Source organism: Theropithecus gelada, chromosome 1 (genome assembly GCF_003255815.1).
Source record: "Theropithecus gelada isolate Dixy chromosome 1, Tgel_1.0, whole genome shotgun sequence".
NCBI classification, from domain to species: domain Eukaryota; kingdom Metazoa; phylum Chordata; class Mammalia; order Primates; family Cercopithecidae; genus Theropithecus; species Theropithecus gelada.
In genome coordinates this window covers 17269057-17287275 of record NC_037668.1, presented here as the reverse complement: position 1 = coordinate 17287275, position 18219 = coordinate 17269057, and the positions used below count along the sequence as shown (strand labels likewise).

Here is an 18219-nt window from a genome sequence, read left to right as displayed (position 1 = left end):
ATTACCTTCGTTTGTAATATAATTTAACTGTCAGTTTACATAACAAGAGTCTTCTAAGGCGCAAGCTCCTGGAGAGGGTATGGGGCTATTGGCAGGGAAAGCAGCTTTTCAATCGTATAAATGCTCTTTGTGCCCAGACTGCCTTCTATAAACCAGCACTATCCACCCTGTCCCAGAGACTTGTCCACGACCTTCAATAAAACACTTTATTCATACCTCTTCTAGCGTGCGCTCCCACCCGCCCCAGGGAATTCAGTCCCGCGGGAGGGATAACTACTTGGGGACACGGAGCACTGCGTTCGCCCTGGGTCACGCGGGAAGGATGACTGCAAAGCCTCCAGTTGGCGCGCGGGTTCCGGGGCTGAGGGGCCCAAGGCGGTAATCGGGATCCGCTCCGGCCGCGCTTCCCTTGCCTTTAACAAGCCCCAGAAGTGGTCCGGCGCTTGGCCGCAGCGGGAAGTCTTCGGAAAGAAAAGACCGGAACTAAAAGATAGACACAGCGATGCCCTCCCCGGACTCCACCAGCCTCACACCCCTGCCAGCCTGCCGCCTGTAGTGCGCACCGCCTCCTCGCCAAGCTCCGCCCTGCGTCCACCCCAGGGGTTAACTCGGACGAGCGGTCGTGTGGCAGAGCTGGTGTGCGCCGTCTGGGGTAGAGCACGCGCGCCCGCGCGGCCGGGAGCCATGCTGAGGAGCTGCGCCGCGCGCCTCCGCACGCTCGGGGCCCTGCGCGGGCCTCCGGGAGGCCGGCGCCTGCCGGGTAGGGAGCCGCGACCCGCGCTGGTGAGTCTGGGCACCCTCGGGCATGGAGCGGGAGCAGGACTCACAGTCAGAAACACGCCTGCGGCAACAGAGCCTTTGATTGTTTCTCCGTACCCCAACCAGCCAATCTCAGAATAAAAGCTCACTTGAGCACCACACGGCAGCGTAAGCAACAGGGGCCTAGGAATACTTAGTCCTGAGATTCAAACCGTTAGAAAACGGATGGAAAGATGACCCCGTTTTTTTTTTTTTTTTTTTTTTTTAAGAGACAGGGTTGGCAGGGCGCGGTGACTCACGCCTGTAATCCCAACACTTTGGGAGGCCGAGGCGGGCGGATCACTTGAGGTCGGAAGTTCGAGAGCAGCTTGACCAACTTGGCGAAATCCCCTCTCTACTAAAATTACAGAATTAGCTGGGCGTGGTGGCGCATGCCTGTAATCCCAGCTACTTGGGAGGCTGAGGCAGGAGAATCCCTTGAACCCGGGAGGCGGAGGTTGTGGCGAGCCGAGATCGCGCCATTAGTGAGACTCCGTCTCAATAAAAAAGAGGGTCTATCTAGCTCTGTCGCCCAGGCTAGAGTGCAGTGGCGATTACTGTAACCTTGAACTCCTGGGCTCAAGCGGTCCTCCCACCTGAACCCCACAAAGCACTGGGATTACAGGCGAGTCACTGCTCTCTGTCCGTTTTTTTTTTTTTCCCTAATTTGTCTTTAATTGACAGATAAAATTGTATGTTCAACATGAACAATATGATGTTTTGAACTCTATATACTCGACTCAGTTTTGAAGCAGAGTGCAGTATGCTGGGATCTGTTCAATTCAGCAGGGAAAGGACCACTACTGCTACGACTGATATTAATAAAGGTTCAGCAGGGGCACACACAAAATACGCGACAGAGCTGGCCTCTGAACCTAGGCAGTCTGGCTTATAACCATTACAGACCTCAGAAGAAGAGCACCATCTCTTCCAATGGTTTAATCCTGATTGTCTCTGACTTGTCTTATTTCTGAGAAGCAAAGCAGCCAACACTGGAGTGAGTAGGAGGCTTCTGGATGTCAGATAATCATTAATACCCTCTCCTAAGCCAGTTTTCTCACCTTTAAAGGTTGTTATAAGATTAAATGACATAATGCAAGGAAACTTTAACGCAGTGCCTAAAATAGTATTAAATGTTACTTGTTTATATATCCCTATTTTGTGCTTTATTGATATATTCAATTAATACTGATTAAGCCCCAACACTGTGCCAGGCATTATTGGCCACTGATGATGTACCGGTAAGAAACAATCCTTTCTCTTAAGAAGCTCACAATCTAGTGTAGGAGAATAGGGTGTCAAAAGACAAAATTATAACACATTTACTTTGAAGATCTTAATTGGCTTTTATTTGCAATTGTAGAATCAAGCAACTCCTCATTTTATAAAATAGAATGTTCCGATAAGCGGAGCAGAGGAGATTGGCTTTATAGACAGAAGGGGAGATTCCATCTCTACAAAAAATTAGCTGGACATGGTGGCACATGTCTGTGGTCCCAGCTACTTAGGAGGCTAAGGTAGGAGGATCTCTTGAGCCTAGGAGGTTGAGGCTGCAGTGAGCTGTGATCACACCACTGCACTCCAGCCTGGGCAACAGAGTTGAGACTTTATCTCAAAAAAAAAGGGGAATGCCACAGGATTGGGTCATGTAATGCTTTCACATGTTCCCTCCTTGCACAGAAGTTTTCTTGAAGCTGACCCATTTCCATGACCAGATTATCCTAACCCAAGAGTCTGTTTTTTGGTGGCAAGCATTCTGATGCTCTCAAGTGCCTGACTCATGCCCACCAATCACATTCTGGCTTTGGCATTGAGATCCCCTTAACCAAGTCAGCCAATGATTTTTCCCTACCTAAGCACACAAGAAAAATAAATTAAGATAATAGAACATAAAATCCCTGTGAATTTCTGAAAGCCAGAGTTCACACCCCCTGCAGTAATTGCCATTTATTGCCCATTTCTGTCTGACCCAGTCAGACACCTGAGACCTCCCTACGGGATCAAGTTATGTTTCTGTCATGACTTCCACTCTTGCCACTGACTTTGTCAAGCCACTGCAAACCCCAAAAGGTCATATGCTGTCACACAGCACAAACTAACCCTTGGTACCCACCCCAAGTTCATGTGTCCTCTCATAGCACAAACTAATCCTGGAATTGGAAACCAAAATGATTAAGGGGATCTATGCAAAAAGAGCAAAGTCTAGGCCAGGCACAGTGGCTCACACCTGTATTCCCAGCACTTTGGGAGCCCGAGGCAGGCAGATCATGAGCTCAGGAGTTCAAGACCAGCCTGGCCAACATGGTGAAACCCTGTTTCTACTGAAGATACAAAAAATTAGCCGGCATGGTGGTGTGCGCCTGTAATCCCAACTACTCGGGAGGCTGAGGCAGGAGAATCTCTTGAACCCGGGAGGTTGAGGTTGCAGTGAGCCAATATGCACCATTGCACTCCAGCCTGGGCGACAGAGTGAGACTCCATCTCAAAAAAAAAAAAAAAAGCAAAGTCTGACCTTGGATGTACAAGCCTCAGACTCTGAAGAAGACAGGGGAGCCTCAAAAGACATGGGCATTGCCTCTGTTGCACGCCTCAAGGGATTTTAAGAGTTGTCAGCAAAATCCCTCTAGTCCCTTTGTCCATGTTGGCCAGAACTGTCAAAAAATAAGATGACAAATTTAGTTTAAAGATCTTACATGGCTTTTATTTGCAACTCCAGAATCAAACAACACTTCCTCCTATAAAATAGAATGACCGTTCTGATGCGCTGAGCAGAGGAGGTTGGCTTTAGAGACACAAAGGGGCTAAAGAAAGCAGAAACAAAAAAGCAGATTGGTGGTTTCAAAGTTAATTTCCTTGTAAAGGTTAAAGCAGAGGAGACACCCTTATCATGCTAGCTAAAACTGGCTTGTTTGGGTATTTGGCTATTGTCTCTCTCATTCTCCTTCTTAAAAGATCAGATAAGCAACTTAATTTCCACTTAAAGGTGTGGAACTTCAGCTTGAGTAACTCCATTTGGTTTGGTCTGTTGGGCCTGCTGTAGAAGCTCAGACAAAACCAATGGCCTCCTATAAATTTTATTTAGCAGGAATGAAATTGCAAAATTAAAATAAGTATGTACTATGTGCTATAATGAAGTACTAAGGGAACAAAGAGGAGGGAACAGCTCTGTATTGATAAGAACTGAAAGACCAAATAGTAATTTAGATGAGTATAGTGTTTCCATTAAGCTACTGTAGCTTTCTTTTTAAGAATAATGAATACAGATTAGTCACTAATCCTGTACCATCTTGCACATTGGGGAAAAAATGTGCTAATCTTACAAAGATGAATTCATTTATTTAATTATATGTTGGTACCTTGTAATCTGTGCTGAGAATAAGCATTAGTATTTACAGGCTTTATAAATCATGCTTCTTTCGGTTCAGTAACTTACTCTCAAAAAAGAAGACACATTTAAAGAGTCATAACTTTTAACAAGCCCTACTATTGTAGGACTTTCTTCTCAGTTCAACTAAAAACCGAGTTCTTGTCACATGACTAGGAAAGATTAGGCTCATGGACACATAGAAAGGTGAGAAAACTGGAATTTACTGGGTGAAAAAGGAAAAGGAGAAAAACTTTCAGCAGAGTGAGAGGGAAGCCTGTTACCTGGCTCCTGCCCCACCACCGGAACTCACGAGGTGAAGCGCCTTCCTTCTGCAAACAGCACGAACTTCCATGGCTCCACCCTGTTCTCCTGGTGTGCAGGCCGGTTAGAGATTCTCCGGGGACACCTTTATACTTGGTTGTCTCATTCCCCCTCTAAAGAAATACATTTAACTGCCATTAGGATAAGGATAAGGATGAGGACTTATCTTAACTGCTTCCTGCTGACAGGGGGTGCTGTTTTGGAGAAAAGGCAGTCAGAGCTCCCTCAGAGGCCTATCTGAGGGTCCTTGGCAAAGGGGTCCCTTGTCCAAGGCTCTGGTTGCATGACTGTTTGGAGTTTGATGGCCTGAAGGCAAGAAGAGACAAACTGGGTTATTAGAAGACGTGTATCAAAACAAAACAGGGCCGAGGTAAGGATAGCTCAGAAATCCCAAGGCCTTTTACCAGTTTGTACAGGGAGAGGGAGGCCAAAAGCCCCACTAGTACAAAAAACAAAACAAAAAAAAAGCCCTTTTGCCAGCATGTCAGGTTTCTGGGTTCCCTTTCCCTGAGCCGAATCCTACGCCAACCAGTTTAAGGTTTAGGAAATTAACTCTTCCCAATTTGGAGGATGCATCTGAGGGGAGTGTCCTGTAGTAAGTACAGAGATACAATTACGTATCAGTGAAGAGAGGACAGAGGAGGAGAAAGGAAAAAGAGGTTCTCTTTTTTCAAAGGAATCCCAGGGGTTCAGGATGCATTCGAAAGGGGTGCAAACTGAAGATGGATGGCTACTCATCTAGAAAGAGGGGAGCAAGTGTCTCTTCCTAGCAAATACCTGGGGTATGTGAGGGAGGGAAAGTGAGGTGTTCCTCTTTCCTCCGTCCTTGTATCCCCAAGTCCAGGCAACCATGACAGGATGACACCCATGGGTGCCAAAGCAGCTTGTACCCATGAAGCAGGGAGGTGCTGGAGAATAGGAATTATCTGCTCTCATCTATGCCTCTATCCCCGCTACTGTCAGTAACCTGGGAGTTCTCTAAACCTCATTTATGCCATGGATATTAGCACAACCTTTATCCATAAAACGGGAGGCTTGGCTTAATCAGCAGGAATTAGCCATGCTCACCTGCACTGTGCAATTTAGCTTCTGTTATCGTCTGCCTCTGGATCCCTTAGATCCAGTTTTCTTTCCTAGGGCTTTGACCTGAAGCTTGGAATTGAGTTTAGGACAGTGGCTTATGCCTATAATCCCAGCACTTTGGGAGGCTGAGGCAGGTGAATCACCTGAGGTCAGGAGTTTAAGACTAGCCTGGTCGCCGGGCGCAGTGGCTCAAGCCTGTAATCCCAGCACTTTGGGAGGCCGAGGCGGGCGGATCACGAGGTCAGGAGATCGAGACCATCCTGGCTAACACGGTGAAACCCCGTCTCTACTAAAAAATACAAAAAAAACTAGCCGGGTGAGGTGGCGGGCGCCTGTAGTCCCAGCTGCTCGGGAGGCTGAGGCAGGAGAATGGCATAAACCCAGGAGGCGGAGCTTGCAGTGAGCTGAGATTCGGCCACTGCACTCCAGCCTGGGCGACAGAGCGAGACTTCGTCTCAAAAAAAAAAAAAAAAAAAGACTAGCCTGGTCAACATGATAAAACCCCATCTTTACTAAAATTCAAAAACTAGCCAGACGTGATGGCGCATGCCTGTAGTCCCAACTACTCAGGAGGCTGAGGCACAAAAAATCTCTTGAACCCAGGAGGCGGAGGTTGCAGTGAGCCAAGATTGCACCACTGCACTCCAGCCTGGGTGACAGAGTGAGACTCCATCTCAGAAAAAAAGAGTACCTTGTTGTGCTTTTATTTCAATGCTCAATTTACAGAAAAACCATATAATACCTTTTTGAATTTAGTCAGTATTTTCATACCGAATATAAGATTAATTTTGCAAGATTCTTACAATCTTTTTACTACTTGTTTGAACTTTTAGCCTTATCTGCAGTAGTGCAATCTTGGCTCACTGCAGCCTCCACCTCCTGTGTTCAAGTGATTCTCCTGCCTCAGCCTCCAAGTAGCTGGGATTACAGGTGCATGCCACCACGCCTGGCTAATTTTTGTATTTTTAGTAGAGACAGGTTTTCACCATGTTATCCAGGCTGATCTTGAACTCCTGACCTAAGTGCTAGGATTACAGGCGTGAGTCACTGCTCCTGGCCAGCTTTATCTTACCTAAAACAATTCAAGTAGTCTGAATTATATGTCATGCGGGTAACTCCTAGCAATTTTTAACTTTAATGTAAAACCTGGTAAGTTGTTTTAATTATGTGCTAGGTGCAGCTAAGGTTTGACTCCTTCCAGTATAATGGGCGTGGTTAGTTTTATATGTCCCCAGGCCTTTCAAAGTTGTACAGTTCTTAAAAACCAAAAAGCAGTTCGTAACTGCTTTTTTAAGCAAACTTAGTAACTGAACTGCATAATTTAGTCCATCTATTTATATTTTGACAACATCTACATTTTAGCAATAATCTGTGAGGCTGTTTTTATTTTTCAAAGATTAAAGTCACATAAACTAAAAGGTACCACAGCTTTTATCTTCCCTTTAAAAAAAATAGTCTATCCAAGCACTTATCTTCCTTTAGGTCAATTAATTAGAGCACTTTTTGTAGACATCACACACAACACATATGTAACTACACAGACAGGCAGAAGAAAATCCAGTTGCCATAAGATCCTTCATCATAGGGAGAGGGATCTATCTGCTTTTAATTCCTGGGGTTCCATGAGGAAAACAGAGGTCCACCCCTCTCGTGCGGGTATTAAAAGTGGCAAGGCAAAATGGAGAAAAATAACTCAGTCGACCGAAAAGAAACACTTTTTCCAGCAAAACAAGGTCCAAGAAAAGGAAAACATAAAGGCCTTATAAAGATAATTACAACTTAGATATCTACTTTTAATTAAGCTGAGCACTCCTTAAGAAAATTATGCCGGGCGCGGTGGCTCACGCCTGTAATCCCAGCACTTTGGGAGGCCGAGGCGGGTGGATCACAAGGTCAGGAGATCGAGACCATGGTGAAACCCCGTCTCTACTAAAAATAGAAAAAAATTAGCCGGGCGCAGCGGCGGGCGCCTGTAGTCCCAGCTACTCGGGAGGCTGAGGCAGGAGAATGGCGTGAACCCGGGAGGCAGAGCTTGCAGTGAGCCGAGATTGCGCCACTGCACTCCAGCCTGGGCAACACAGCAAGACTCCGTCTCAAAAAAAAAAAAAAAAAAAAAAAAAAGAAAATTATTTTAACTCCCTTATTATCTAACTTTAGCTCCACCAAGCAGCCAATATTTCTGGCTTTCAAACTTTACTTAAAGGCTCAGAGAAAGGAAAATCCAAGGTGGTTGGTAGAGGGCAGGGGAACTGACAGATAGCAAAAGGGCATACAGATACCAAACCAGAAAGGACTCATTTCCTAAGCCAGGATGAATCTGGGCCTCACCAGGCTAAACAAAGCCATGCCATGGGGTTACAGGCCACGCCCCCAAGGACGTAAAACAAGATGGAGGCCTGCAGCAAAGTTTGCTATGGACCATACAGAAAGACATGCAAAATACAAAATACACAGATTGGTTACAGCTTAAGACTAACCTCACAAATCCTTTCTCACAAAACTCTACAGAAAATATAAACAATAATCCTCATCATTCTCAACAGAGCAAAAAGTCTTCCAAAAGGAAAAGGAAAACCTCCTTTAAAAGTATACTGCTGATGGGGTGGAGAGGAGATAAGGATGCCTGGGGGAAGATCCTCTTATTCTTATGCAAATGGTTCCTCCACCAGAGAGAGGAGCTTAATTGCTGTGGGACAGAGCTAGACTCCCTGGAGGGGGGAGGGGGAGACTCTGTAGGCACCTGGTGAGGAACACCAACCAACCTTGCTGGCGCCTTGGGGCCTGGTCAGTGGCTATGGCTCATTCCTGCCCTCTGTGGCCATTGGACACCACACACACATGCTGCAGACACTGCCATGTACCCCAGCCAGTAAAGAAGTGGGGACAGGGAGCTACCCCACCCAACTGTCTTGTGAGTGCACCCGTGACCATTGGGGTGGTTGTGGACCACCTCCAGTATTGTAAAAGGAAAAATAGGTGCCATTGCTGTCACCCCAAAAAGAAGAGGAATGCCCTAAGACCAAAAGGCTCAGAAACGAAAGTGAGAGGTTTTGAGTCCCCATTTGACTCACCCTTCTGTTGCGGGAATGAAGGAGGACTGGAGAGGCCACGGGGTGAAACAGGAGAACTTTACTGAGTGCACTCAGACCCAGCACATTAACATCCAAAAACTAGGCCCAGAACAAAGACAGCACTTGACTTTTATACACACTTCTAAAAGGGGGTGGGCTAGCTTGAAACAAGCTTACAGTGGCACAAAGCATAGTGGCGTGAAAGCAAGGATACAGAGGCAGAACAAAGGCAGTTAATCAAATTGTGACAGGTGCATTATTCAGGATTACATATGACCCTTCCTTATGCAGCCCAGGTGGCTGTTTTCTAGGCTTGCTCAAAAGAGCCTTGCAAGTGCTTATCTCGTAACCTTCGCTATGGTGCCCAGACGGGCGCAGCCTAGGCCTACTCAGGCATGTCTTATAACCTTCAGTGTGCTGTTTAGATAAAACAATACTGGAAGTTACTAGTTACAAAAAACAAGTATCTATAAACTGATAAAACTTGCGGAGCAAGGTACAATCATACAGAATGAGGATGGGATTCAAGGGGGAACTTTACTTTTTCTTATCCTTTTGTTGAGGGAGTGCTGGGAGAGTCTCCAGAGCACATCCTTTGAGCCCTGGCTTCTTTGAGAGTGTTATCGAGACTTCACCCAGGTCCGGGCTTTGCCTGTTACTGCCTTTGGGATGAGTCAGCCTCATATAGAAAGCTTGTTTTTCTCTTTTTTAATTTTATTTTTCTTTCTTTAATTTCCTGCCTCACTTCCTCAGGCCCGACATTTGAGCGCCAAAGATGGTGTAGGACTTTCTTCTCAATTCATCTAAAAATTGGGTTCTTGTCACACAACCAGGAAAGATCAGACTCATGGACACATAGAAGGGTGAGAATAATGGAATTTATTGGGCGCAAAAGGAAAAAGAGAAAAACCTCAGCAGTGGAAGAGGGACCTGTTCCTACTTTGCCACACAGGAACTCAAGAGGCTGGGCTCCTCACCTCTGCCAATGGCATGAACTTCTGTGGCTCCACCCCATTCTCCCAGTCAAGGGCCAGTGGGAGGTTCTCTGGGGAGCTCTTTTTACTTCACTGTCTTACTGCTTTATAAATGTATAACCAAAGGTCAAGCAAGACCTTTCCTGTGTTCAGGACAAGAAAATATAATCGTTGTCCCAAACATTTCTACTTCATATATAATCTGTGCTTTGTCTTTACTTCAGGTATCTCTTAGTTTTCACCTCCTTGCTTTATTATTTCTATTTCTACATTATTATAGTGTTCATCTGGAGTAACAAACTCAACCCGTGCCAAACTAAAATAGTTCCACTCCTGTTTTCTCTCTCCTGATCCACATGTGCACACTAAGAAAAATCTTTCTTTTCATTCTATTCACCCTAGTTTTCAAAGCCATAGCTCTAGATAATCATTCAAGACTCTTCTGCTTTCTGTTTCCCAGTCAGTAACTCCCCACATCCCTCAGTCCCAATGTCCTAAGTATCTTAAAACTTTACTTCTCATTACTCAGTACCTAGTTCAGATTCTGACCATATCTGACCTGGGCGTTTGCAACAGTCTTTTAACTGGTTTCCCTACCATTGCATTTCACCATTTTAATTCATTCATTATACCAGATGGAGCTTTCTAAAACCTATGTTCATATTACTCCCTTGCTTAAAACTCCTTAAGTCTCCTCATAAAGGAAAAAGGTGCTGTATCATTCAAGTACTTTCATGATTCTTTAAAGACTCCACTTCTTTAGTTAACTTAATCCTATGTAATAACATTGGTGAAATCACATGTGGGTTTTCTACTTATATCCTTTTATAATATATGAATATATTTTGTTATATTTTAAAATACATATATTTTTGTCCTTGTGCCACCTAAAATCATTTTTCATGCTGGTCTTTGGAAATACTGACCTAAAAGATGAAATCTAAGCCCTGTGATATGATCCCTCTTGTTCTTCACATCTTGCTGCTCTTCCTTTCTTTCCACCTTACATGTATGAAGGCTGAAATCCTAGCAGTTCCCCAGTGTGATATGGTTATTTCACTCTCCTATGCCTTTGCTTGGAGCAGGCCCCCCTCCCCTGTTCTGTCTTTAATGAACTTTTTATCCGTAGGAAATCACTCCATCATTTTAAAGTTTTCCCTGAAAGTCACCCCTTCTTTGCCTGCATCTACTTCTCTTGTAGTATTTTTCACATCCAAGGCTGCTAACACTTGAAGGCAGGGTCTAAGTCTTCTCTGTGTTTTACCTGTCCCTCACATAGAACCAGGGCATATAGTAGGGCTCAAAAAAAGTTTCTTGGATTTTGCTGAATCCCAGACTTTAAAAGTTAAAATTAGGAGAACCCACAGTTAAGGGAGTCATTCTAATTCCTAAAAGCATTTAATTAGTTCTGTATCACTGGTCCATAAAAGGACAGTGGAACTGAAGGATCCTAGAGTTGCTTGTTTGAGATGAGACCAGTGGCTACTGAGATGAGTTCAAATTCGTAACTCCAAAGCTTATACATACTATTCTGCCTCTCAGTTGACATGTTTTGGTCAATACATAGTAATCTGTGATGAATTGTCTTTGTTGGGTTACTTCTAGATTCATATTCTTTAAAAGTTACATAATCAGGACTGGATTCTAAGGAAATAATCCAAAATAGAGGAAAAGCTATATTCATAATGTTCCAGTGGACATTTTCATTTAGAGCAGCAAAAGATTGGAAATAATTTAAATGTCTACCTTAATGGCTAATTATGTAGTATATCCGTTTAATGGACTATTTTTCTGCTGTTGAAAATGGTGGTAACTGATATTATGGAGAAAGTGAGCACTAAATAATTTCAAGTGGTAAAAGCAGAAAGCAAAATTGTGGGATTTTTAAAATTTTGTTTGTTTTTGTTTTTACTGAGTTTACAAGTATATTAGGAAAAATTATATTTTAAAAATTTGGAGGAAAGAAAATTTGCCCTTAGTTATTTTAAGAGGGAGAGATGGGTGGGTTTAAAACTTTTTCTTTTCTTTCTTTCCCAAATTTTCTGAGCTGGGTTCTGAAAGGATGAGCCGATTAAAAAAAATATGGAAAAAAATTACAAATCCTGGGCTAAGGGCAAAGTGGTTTCAACCCTGATCATGTATCCCCAACCCTCTGGTACTCCAAAGTCAGGACTTGCTTTTGTTTAGCCAGGAGGCTTTTATTCTGTAGAGTTTTTTGTTTGTTTGTTTTTGAGACAGAATCGCACTCTGTTGCCCGGACTGGAGTGCAGTGGTGCAGTCTTAGGTCACTGCAACCTCCACCTCCCTGGTTTAAGTAATTCTCGTTCCTAAGCCTCCCAAGTAGCTGAGACCACAGGCACACACCATCACGCCCAGCTAATTTTTGTATTTTTTGTAGAGATGGGGTTTCACCATGTTGGCCAGGCTGGTCTCAAACTCCTGACCTCAAGTGATCCACCCGCCTTGGCACCCTCAAAGTTCTGGGACTAAAGGTATGCCACCATGCCTCGGCTTCTGTAGACTTTTGTTTTGATTTGTTTTGTTTAATTTTTATTTTTTAATTTTATTTTCCCGTAAGTTATTCAGGTACAGGTGGTATTTGGTTACATGAGTAAGTTCTTTACACTAGTGATTTGTGAGATATTGGTGCACCCATCACCCGAGCAGTATACACTGCACCATATTTATAGTCTTTTATCCCTCATCCCCCTCCCATTCTTCCCCCCAAGTCCCCAAAGTCCATTGTATCATTCTTATGCCTTTGCGTCCTCATAGCTTAGCTCTCACATATAAGTGAGAACATACAATGTTTGGTTTTCCATTCCTGAGTTACTTCACTTAGAATAATAGTCTCCAGTCTCATCCAGGTCACTGCAAATTTGGGTTGGTTCCACGATTTTGCAATTGTGAATGATGCTGCTATAAACATGCATGTGCAAGTATCTTTTTCGAATAATGACTTCTTTTCCACACTGTTTTCCATAGCAGCTGTACCAGTTTACATTCCCACCAGCAGTGCAGAAATGTTCCTTGATCACTGCATCCATGCCAACATCTACTATTTTTTTATTTTTTTTATTATGGCCATTCTTGCAGGAGTAAGGTGGTATCACATTGTGGTTTTGATTTGCATTTCCCTGATGATTAGTGATGTTGAGCATTTTTTCATGTGTTTGTTAGCCATTTGTATATCTTTTGAGAATTGTCTATTCATGTCCATAGCCCACTTTTTGATGGGATTTTTTTCTTACTGATCTATTTGAGTTCGTTGTAGATTCTGGATATTGTCCTTTGTCAGATGTATAGATTGTGAAGATTTTCTCCCATTCTGTGCGTTGTCTGTTTACTCTGCTGACTGTTCGTTTTGCTATCCAAAAGCTCTTTAGTTTAATTAAAGTCCCAGCTATTTATCTTTGTTTTATTATATTTGCTTTTGGGTACTTGGTCATAAAATATTTGCCCAAGCCAAAGTCTAAAAGGGTTTTTACGGTGTTATCTTCTAGAATCTTTATAGTTTCAGGTCTTAGGTTTAAGTCCTTAATCCATCTTGAGTCGATTTTTGTATAAGGCGAGAGGTGACAATCCAGTTTTATTCCCTATATGTGGCTAGCCAATTATCCCAGCACCATTTGTTGAAAAGGGTGTCCATTCCCCACTTTATGTTTTTGTTTGCTTTGTCGAAGATCAGTTGGCTATAAGTATTTGGGTTTATTTCTGGGTTCTCTATGCTGTTCCACTGGTCTATGTGCCTGTTTTTATACCAGTGCCATGCTATTTTGGTGACTATGGCTTTATAGTATAGTTTGAAATCAGGTAGTGTGATGCCTCCAGATTTGTTCTTTTTGCTTAGTCTTGCTTTGGCTATGTGGGTTCTTTTTTGGTTCCATATGAATTTTAGAATTGTTTTTTCTAACTCGGTGAAGAATGATGGTGGTATTTTGATGAGGGTTGTGTTGAATTTATAGATTGCTTTTGGCAGTATGGTCATTTTCATAATATTGATTCTACCCATCCATGATCACGGGATGTGTTTCCATTTGTTTGTGTCATCTATGATTTCTTTCAGCAGTGTTTTGTAGTTTTCCTTGTAGAGGTCTTTCAACTCCTTTGTTAGGTATATTCCTAAATATTTTATATTTTATTTTTTGCAGCTATTGTAAAATGCATTGAGTTCTTGATTTCATTTTTTGCTTGGTTGCTCTTGGTGTATAGAAGAGCTACTGATTTGTGTACATTAATCTTGTATCCGGTGGTCGGGCGCAGTGGCTCACGCCTGTAATCCCAGCACTTTGGGAGGTGGAGGCAGGTGGATCACCTGAGGTCAGGAGTTTGAGACCAGCCTGACCAACATGGAGAAACCCCGTCTCTACTAAAAATACAAAAATTAGCGAGGCATGGTGGCACGTGCCTGTAATCCCAGCTACTCGGGAGGCTGAGGCAGGAGAATTGCTTGAACCCGGGAGGCAAAGGTTGTGGTAAGCTGAGATCGTGCCATTGCACTCCAACCTGGGTAGCAAGAGCAAAAATCTGTCTAAAAAAAAAAAAAAAAAAAAAAAAGTCTTGTATCCAGAAACGTTGCTGAATACTTTTATGAGTTCAGGGAGATTTCTGGAGGAATTCTTAGGGTTTGCAAGGTAAACGATCAAACAGGGATGGTTAGACTTCCTCTTTACCAATTTGGATGCCCTTTATTCCTGTTGTCTGATTGCTCTGGCCAGGACTCCTCCAGTTGAAGAGGAGTGGTGAGAGTGGGCATCCTTTGTCTTCTTTCCGTTCTCAGAGGGAATGCTTTCAACTTTTTCCCATTCAGTATTATGTTGGCTGTGGGTTTGTCATAGATGGCTTTTATTACATTAAGATATGTCCCTTGTATGCCAGTTTTGCTAAGGGCTTTAATCATAAAGGGATCCTGGATTTTATTGAATGCCTTTTCTGCATCTATTGAGATGATCATGTGATTTTGTTTTTAATTCTGTTTATGTAGCGTTATCACATTTATTGACTTGCATACATTAAACAGTGCCTGTATCGCTGGTATGAAACCCACTTGATCATGGCAGATTATCTTTTTGATATGTTGTTGGATTCGGTTAGCTAGCATTTTGTATTAGGATTTTAGCATCTTATGTTCATCAAGGATATCAGTCTGTAGTTTTCTTTTTTGGTTATGTTCTTTCCTGGTTTTGGTATTAGGGTGATGCTGGCTTCAAAGAATGAATTAGGAAGGGTTCCTTCTTTCTCTATCTTGTGGAATAGTGTCTAAAGGATTGGTACCAGTTCTTCTTTGAATGTCTCGTAGAGTTCTGCTGTGAATCCATCTTGTCCTGGACTTTTTTGCTGTTGTTGGTAATTTTTAAATTACCATTTCAATCTCGCTGCTTGTTATTGGTCTGTTCAGGATATCTAATTCTTCCTGATTTAAGCTAGATGGGCTGTATTTTTTCAGGAATTTACCCATCTCTTCTAGGTTTTCTAGTTTATGTGTGTAAAGATGTTCATAGTAGCCTTGATCTTTTGTATTTCAGTGGTGTCAGTTGTAACATCTCCTGTTTCATTTCTTAGTGAGGTTATTTGGATTTTCTCTCTTCTTGGTTAATCTTGCTAATGGTTTATCAATTTTATTTATCTTTTCAAAGAACCAGTTTTTTGTTTCATTTATCTTTTATATTGTTTGTTTCAGTTTCATTTAGTTCTGCTCTGATCTTAGTTATTTCCTTTCATCTGCTGAGTTTGGGTTTGGTTTGTTCTTGTTTCTCTAGTTCCTTGAGCTGTGACCTTAGATTGTCTGTTTGTGCTCTTTCAGACTTTTTGAGGTAGGCATTTAGGGCTATGAACTTTCCTCTTAGCATTGCCTTAGCTGTATCCCAGAGGTTTTGATAGGTTGTGTCATTATTGTCATTCAGTTTGAAGAATTTTTAAAATTTCCATCTTGATGTCGTTTTTGACCCGAAGCTCATTCAGGAGCAGGTTTTTTGTTGTTGTTGTTGTTTTTGTTTTTTTCTGAGACAGAGTTTCGCTCTTATTGCCCACGCTGGGGTGCAGTGGCATGATCTCAGCTCACTGCAACTTCTGCCTCCTGGGTTCAAGCAGTTCTCCTGCCTCAGTCTCCTGAGTAGCTGGGATTACAGGTGCATGCCACCACGCCTGCCTGATTTTTGTATTTTTAGTAGAGACGGGGTTTTGCCATGTTGGTCAGGCTGGTCTCGAACTCCTCCCACCTCAGCCTCCCAAAGTGCTGGGATTACAGGTGTAAGCCACTGCACCTGGCTTATTTGCATGGTGTTGAAGGTTCTTTTTGGAGTTGATTTCCAGTTTTATTCCACTATGGTCTGAGAGAGTGCTTGATATAATTTCAATTTTCTTAAATTTATGGAGGCTTGTTTATGGCCTATCACGATCTGTCTTGGAGAAAGTTCCATGCATTATCAAATAGAATGTATATTCTGTGGTTGTCAGATGAAATGTTCTGTATATATCTCTGTTAAGTCGCTTTGTTCCAAGGTATAGTTTAAATCCATTGTTTCTTTGTTGACTTTCTGTCTTGATGACTTGTCTAGTGCTGTCTGCTGAGACCAACTCAGTTGTGGAGTCCCTAATCCAGTGGCGCTAGAGGAATTAAAGACACACACACAGAAATATAGGGTGTAGAGTGGGAAATCAGGGGTCTCACAACCTTCAGAGCTGAGAGCCCCGAACAGAGATTTACCCACGTTTATTGACAGCAAGCCAGTGATAAGCATTGTTTCTATAGATTATAGGTTTACTAAAAGTATTCCTTACGGGAAACAAAGGGCTGGGCTCTGGCTAGTTATCTGCAGCAAGAACATGTCCTTAAGGCACAGATGTTATCCTTAAGGCACAGATGTTATCCTTAAGGCACAGATGTCCTTAAGGCTCATGTTATCGTTTGTGGCTTAGGAACACCTTTAAGCAGTTTTCCGCCCTGGTTGGGCCAGGTGTTCCTTGCCCTCATTCCAGTAAACCCACAACCTTCAGCGTGGGCATCATGGCCATCACAAATATGTCACAGTGCTGCAGAGGTTTTGTTTATGGCCAGTTTTGGGGCCAGTTTATGGCCAGATTTGGGGGCTTAGCCCTAGCAGCTGTCAGTGGAGTATTGAAGTCCCCCACTATTATTTTGTTGTTGTCTATCTCATTTCTTAGGTCTATTAGTAATTGTTTTATAAATTTGGGACCTCCAGTGTTAGGTGCATATATATTTAGGATTGTGATATTTTCCTTTTGGACAAGGCCTTTTACCATTATATACTGTCCCTCTTTGTCTTTTTTGTCCACTGTTGCTTTAAAGTTTGTTTTGTCGATGTAAGAATAGCTACCTATCTCTGCTTGCTTTTGGTGTCCATTTGCATGAAATGCCTTTTTCCACCCCTTTATTTGAGTCCTTATGTGTTAGGTGAGTCTCTTGAAGGCAGCATGTAGTTGGTTGTTGAGTTCTTATCCATTCTGCAGTTCTGCATCTTTTAAGTGGAGCACTTAGGCCATTTACATTCAATTTATTATTGAAATGTGAGGTTCCATTGTGTTCATTGTGCTCTTTGTTGCCTGTGTACTTTGGTTTTTTTTTTTTTTTTTTTTTTTTGAGACGGAGTCTCGCTCTGTCACCCAGGCTGGAGTGCAGTGGCCGGATCTCAGCTCACTGCAAGCTCCGCCTCCTGGGTTTACGCCATTTTCCTGCCTCAGCCTCCCGAGTAGCTGGGACTACAGGCGCCCACCACGTCGCCCGGCTAATTTGTATTTTTGTTTTATAGGTCGTGTGTGATTTATGCTTTAAAGAGGTTCTGTTTTGACATGTTTCTGGGATTAGTTTCAAGATTTAGAGCTCCTTTTAGCAGTTCTTGTAATGGTGGCTTGAAAATGACAAATTCTCTCGGCATTTGTTTGTCTGAAAAGGACTGTATCTTTCCTTCGTATGTGATACTTAGTTTCACTGGATACAAAATTCTTGGCTGATAATTGTTTTGTTTGAGGAGGCTGAAGATAGGGCCCCAATTCCTTCTGGCTTGTAGGGTTTCTGCTGATAAATCTGCTGTTAAACTGCTAGATTTTCCTTTATAGGTTACCTGGTGCTTCTGTCTCACAGCTCTTAGGATTCTTTCCTTTGTCTTAACTTTGGATAACCTGATGACAGTGTGCCTGGGTGCAGGTCTTTTTGTGATGAATTTCCCAGGTGCTCTTTGTGCTTCTTGTATTTGCATGTCTAGATCTCTAGCAAGACCAGGGAAGTTTTCCTTGATTATTCCCCAAATATGTTTTCCAAGCTTTTAGAATTGTCCTCTTCCGGCCGGGCGCGGTGGCTCAAGCCTGTAATCCCAGCACTTTGGGAGGCCGAGACGGGTGGATCACGAGGTCAGGAGATCGAGACCATCCTGGCTAACACGGTGAAACCCCGTCTCTATTAAGAAATACAAAAAAAAACTAGCCGGGCGAGGTGGCGGGCGCCTGTAGTCCCAGCTACTCGGGAGGCTGAGGCCGGAGAATGGCGTGAACCCGGGAGGCGGAGCTTGCAGTGAGCTGAGATCCGGCCACTGCACTCCAGCCTGGGCGACAGAGCGAGACTCCGTCTCAAAAAAAAAAAAAAAAAGAA

At 43.1% G+C, this 18219-nt stretch overlaps 1 protein-coding gene across 1 annotated transcript in view; it reads left to right on the top strand.

Moving 5' to 3' along the window:
- Positions 1-275: 275 nt before the first annotated feature.
- Positions 276-18219, top strand: part of THEM4 (thioesterase superfamily member 4) — a 44541-nt gene continuing 26597 nt past the window's right edge. The window contains exon 1 of the mRNA XM_025397126.1: positions 276-783. Coding sequence (XP_025252911.1) covers positions 685-783 — 99 coding nt within the window. The 5' untranslated portion in view covers positions 276-684. The remainder of the gene's footprint in view (positions 784-18219) is intronic.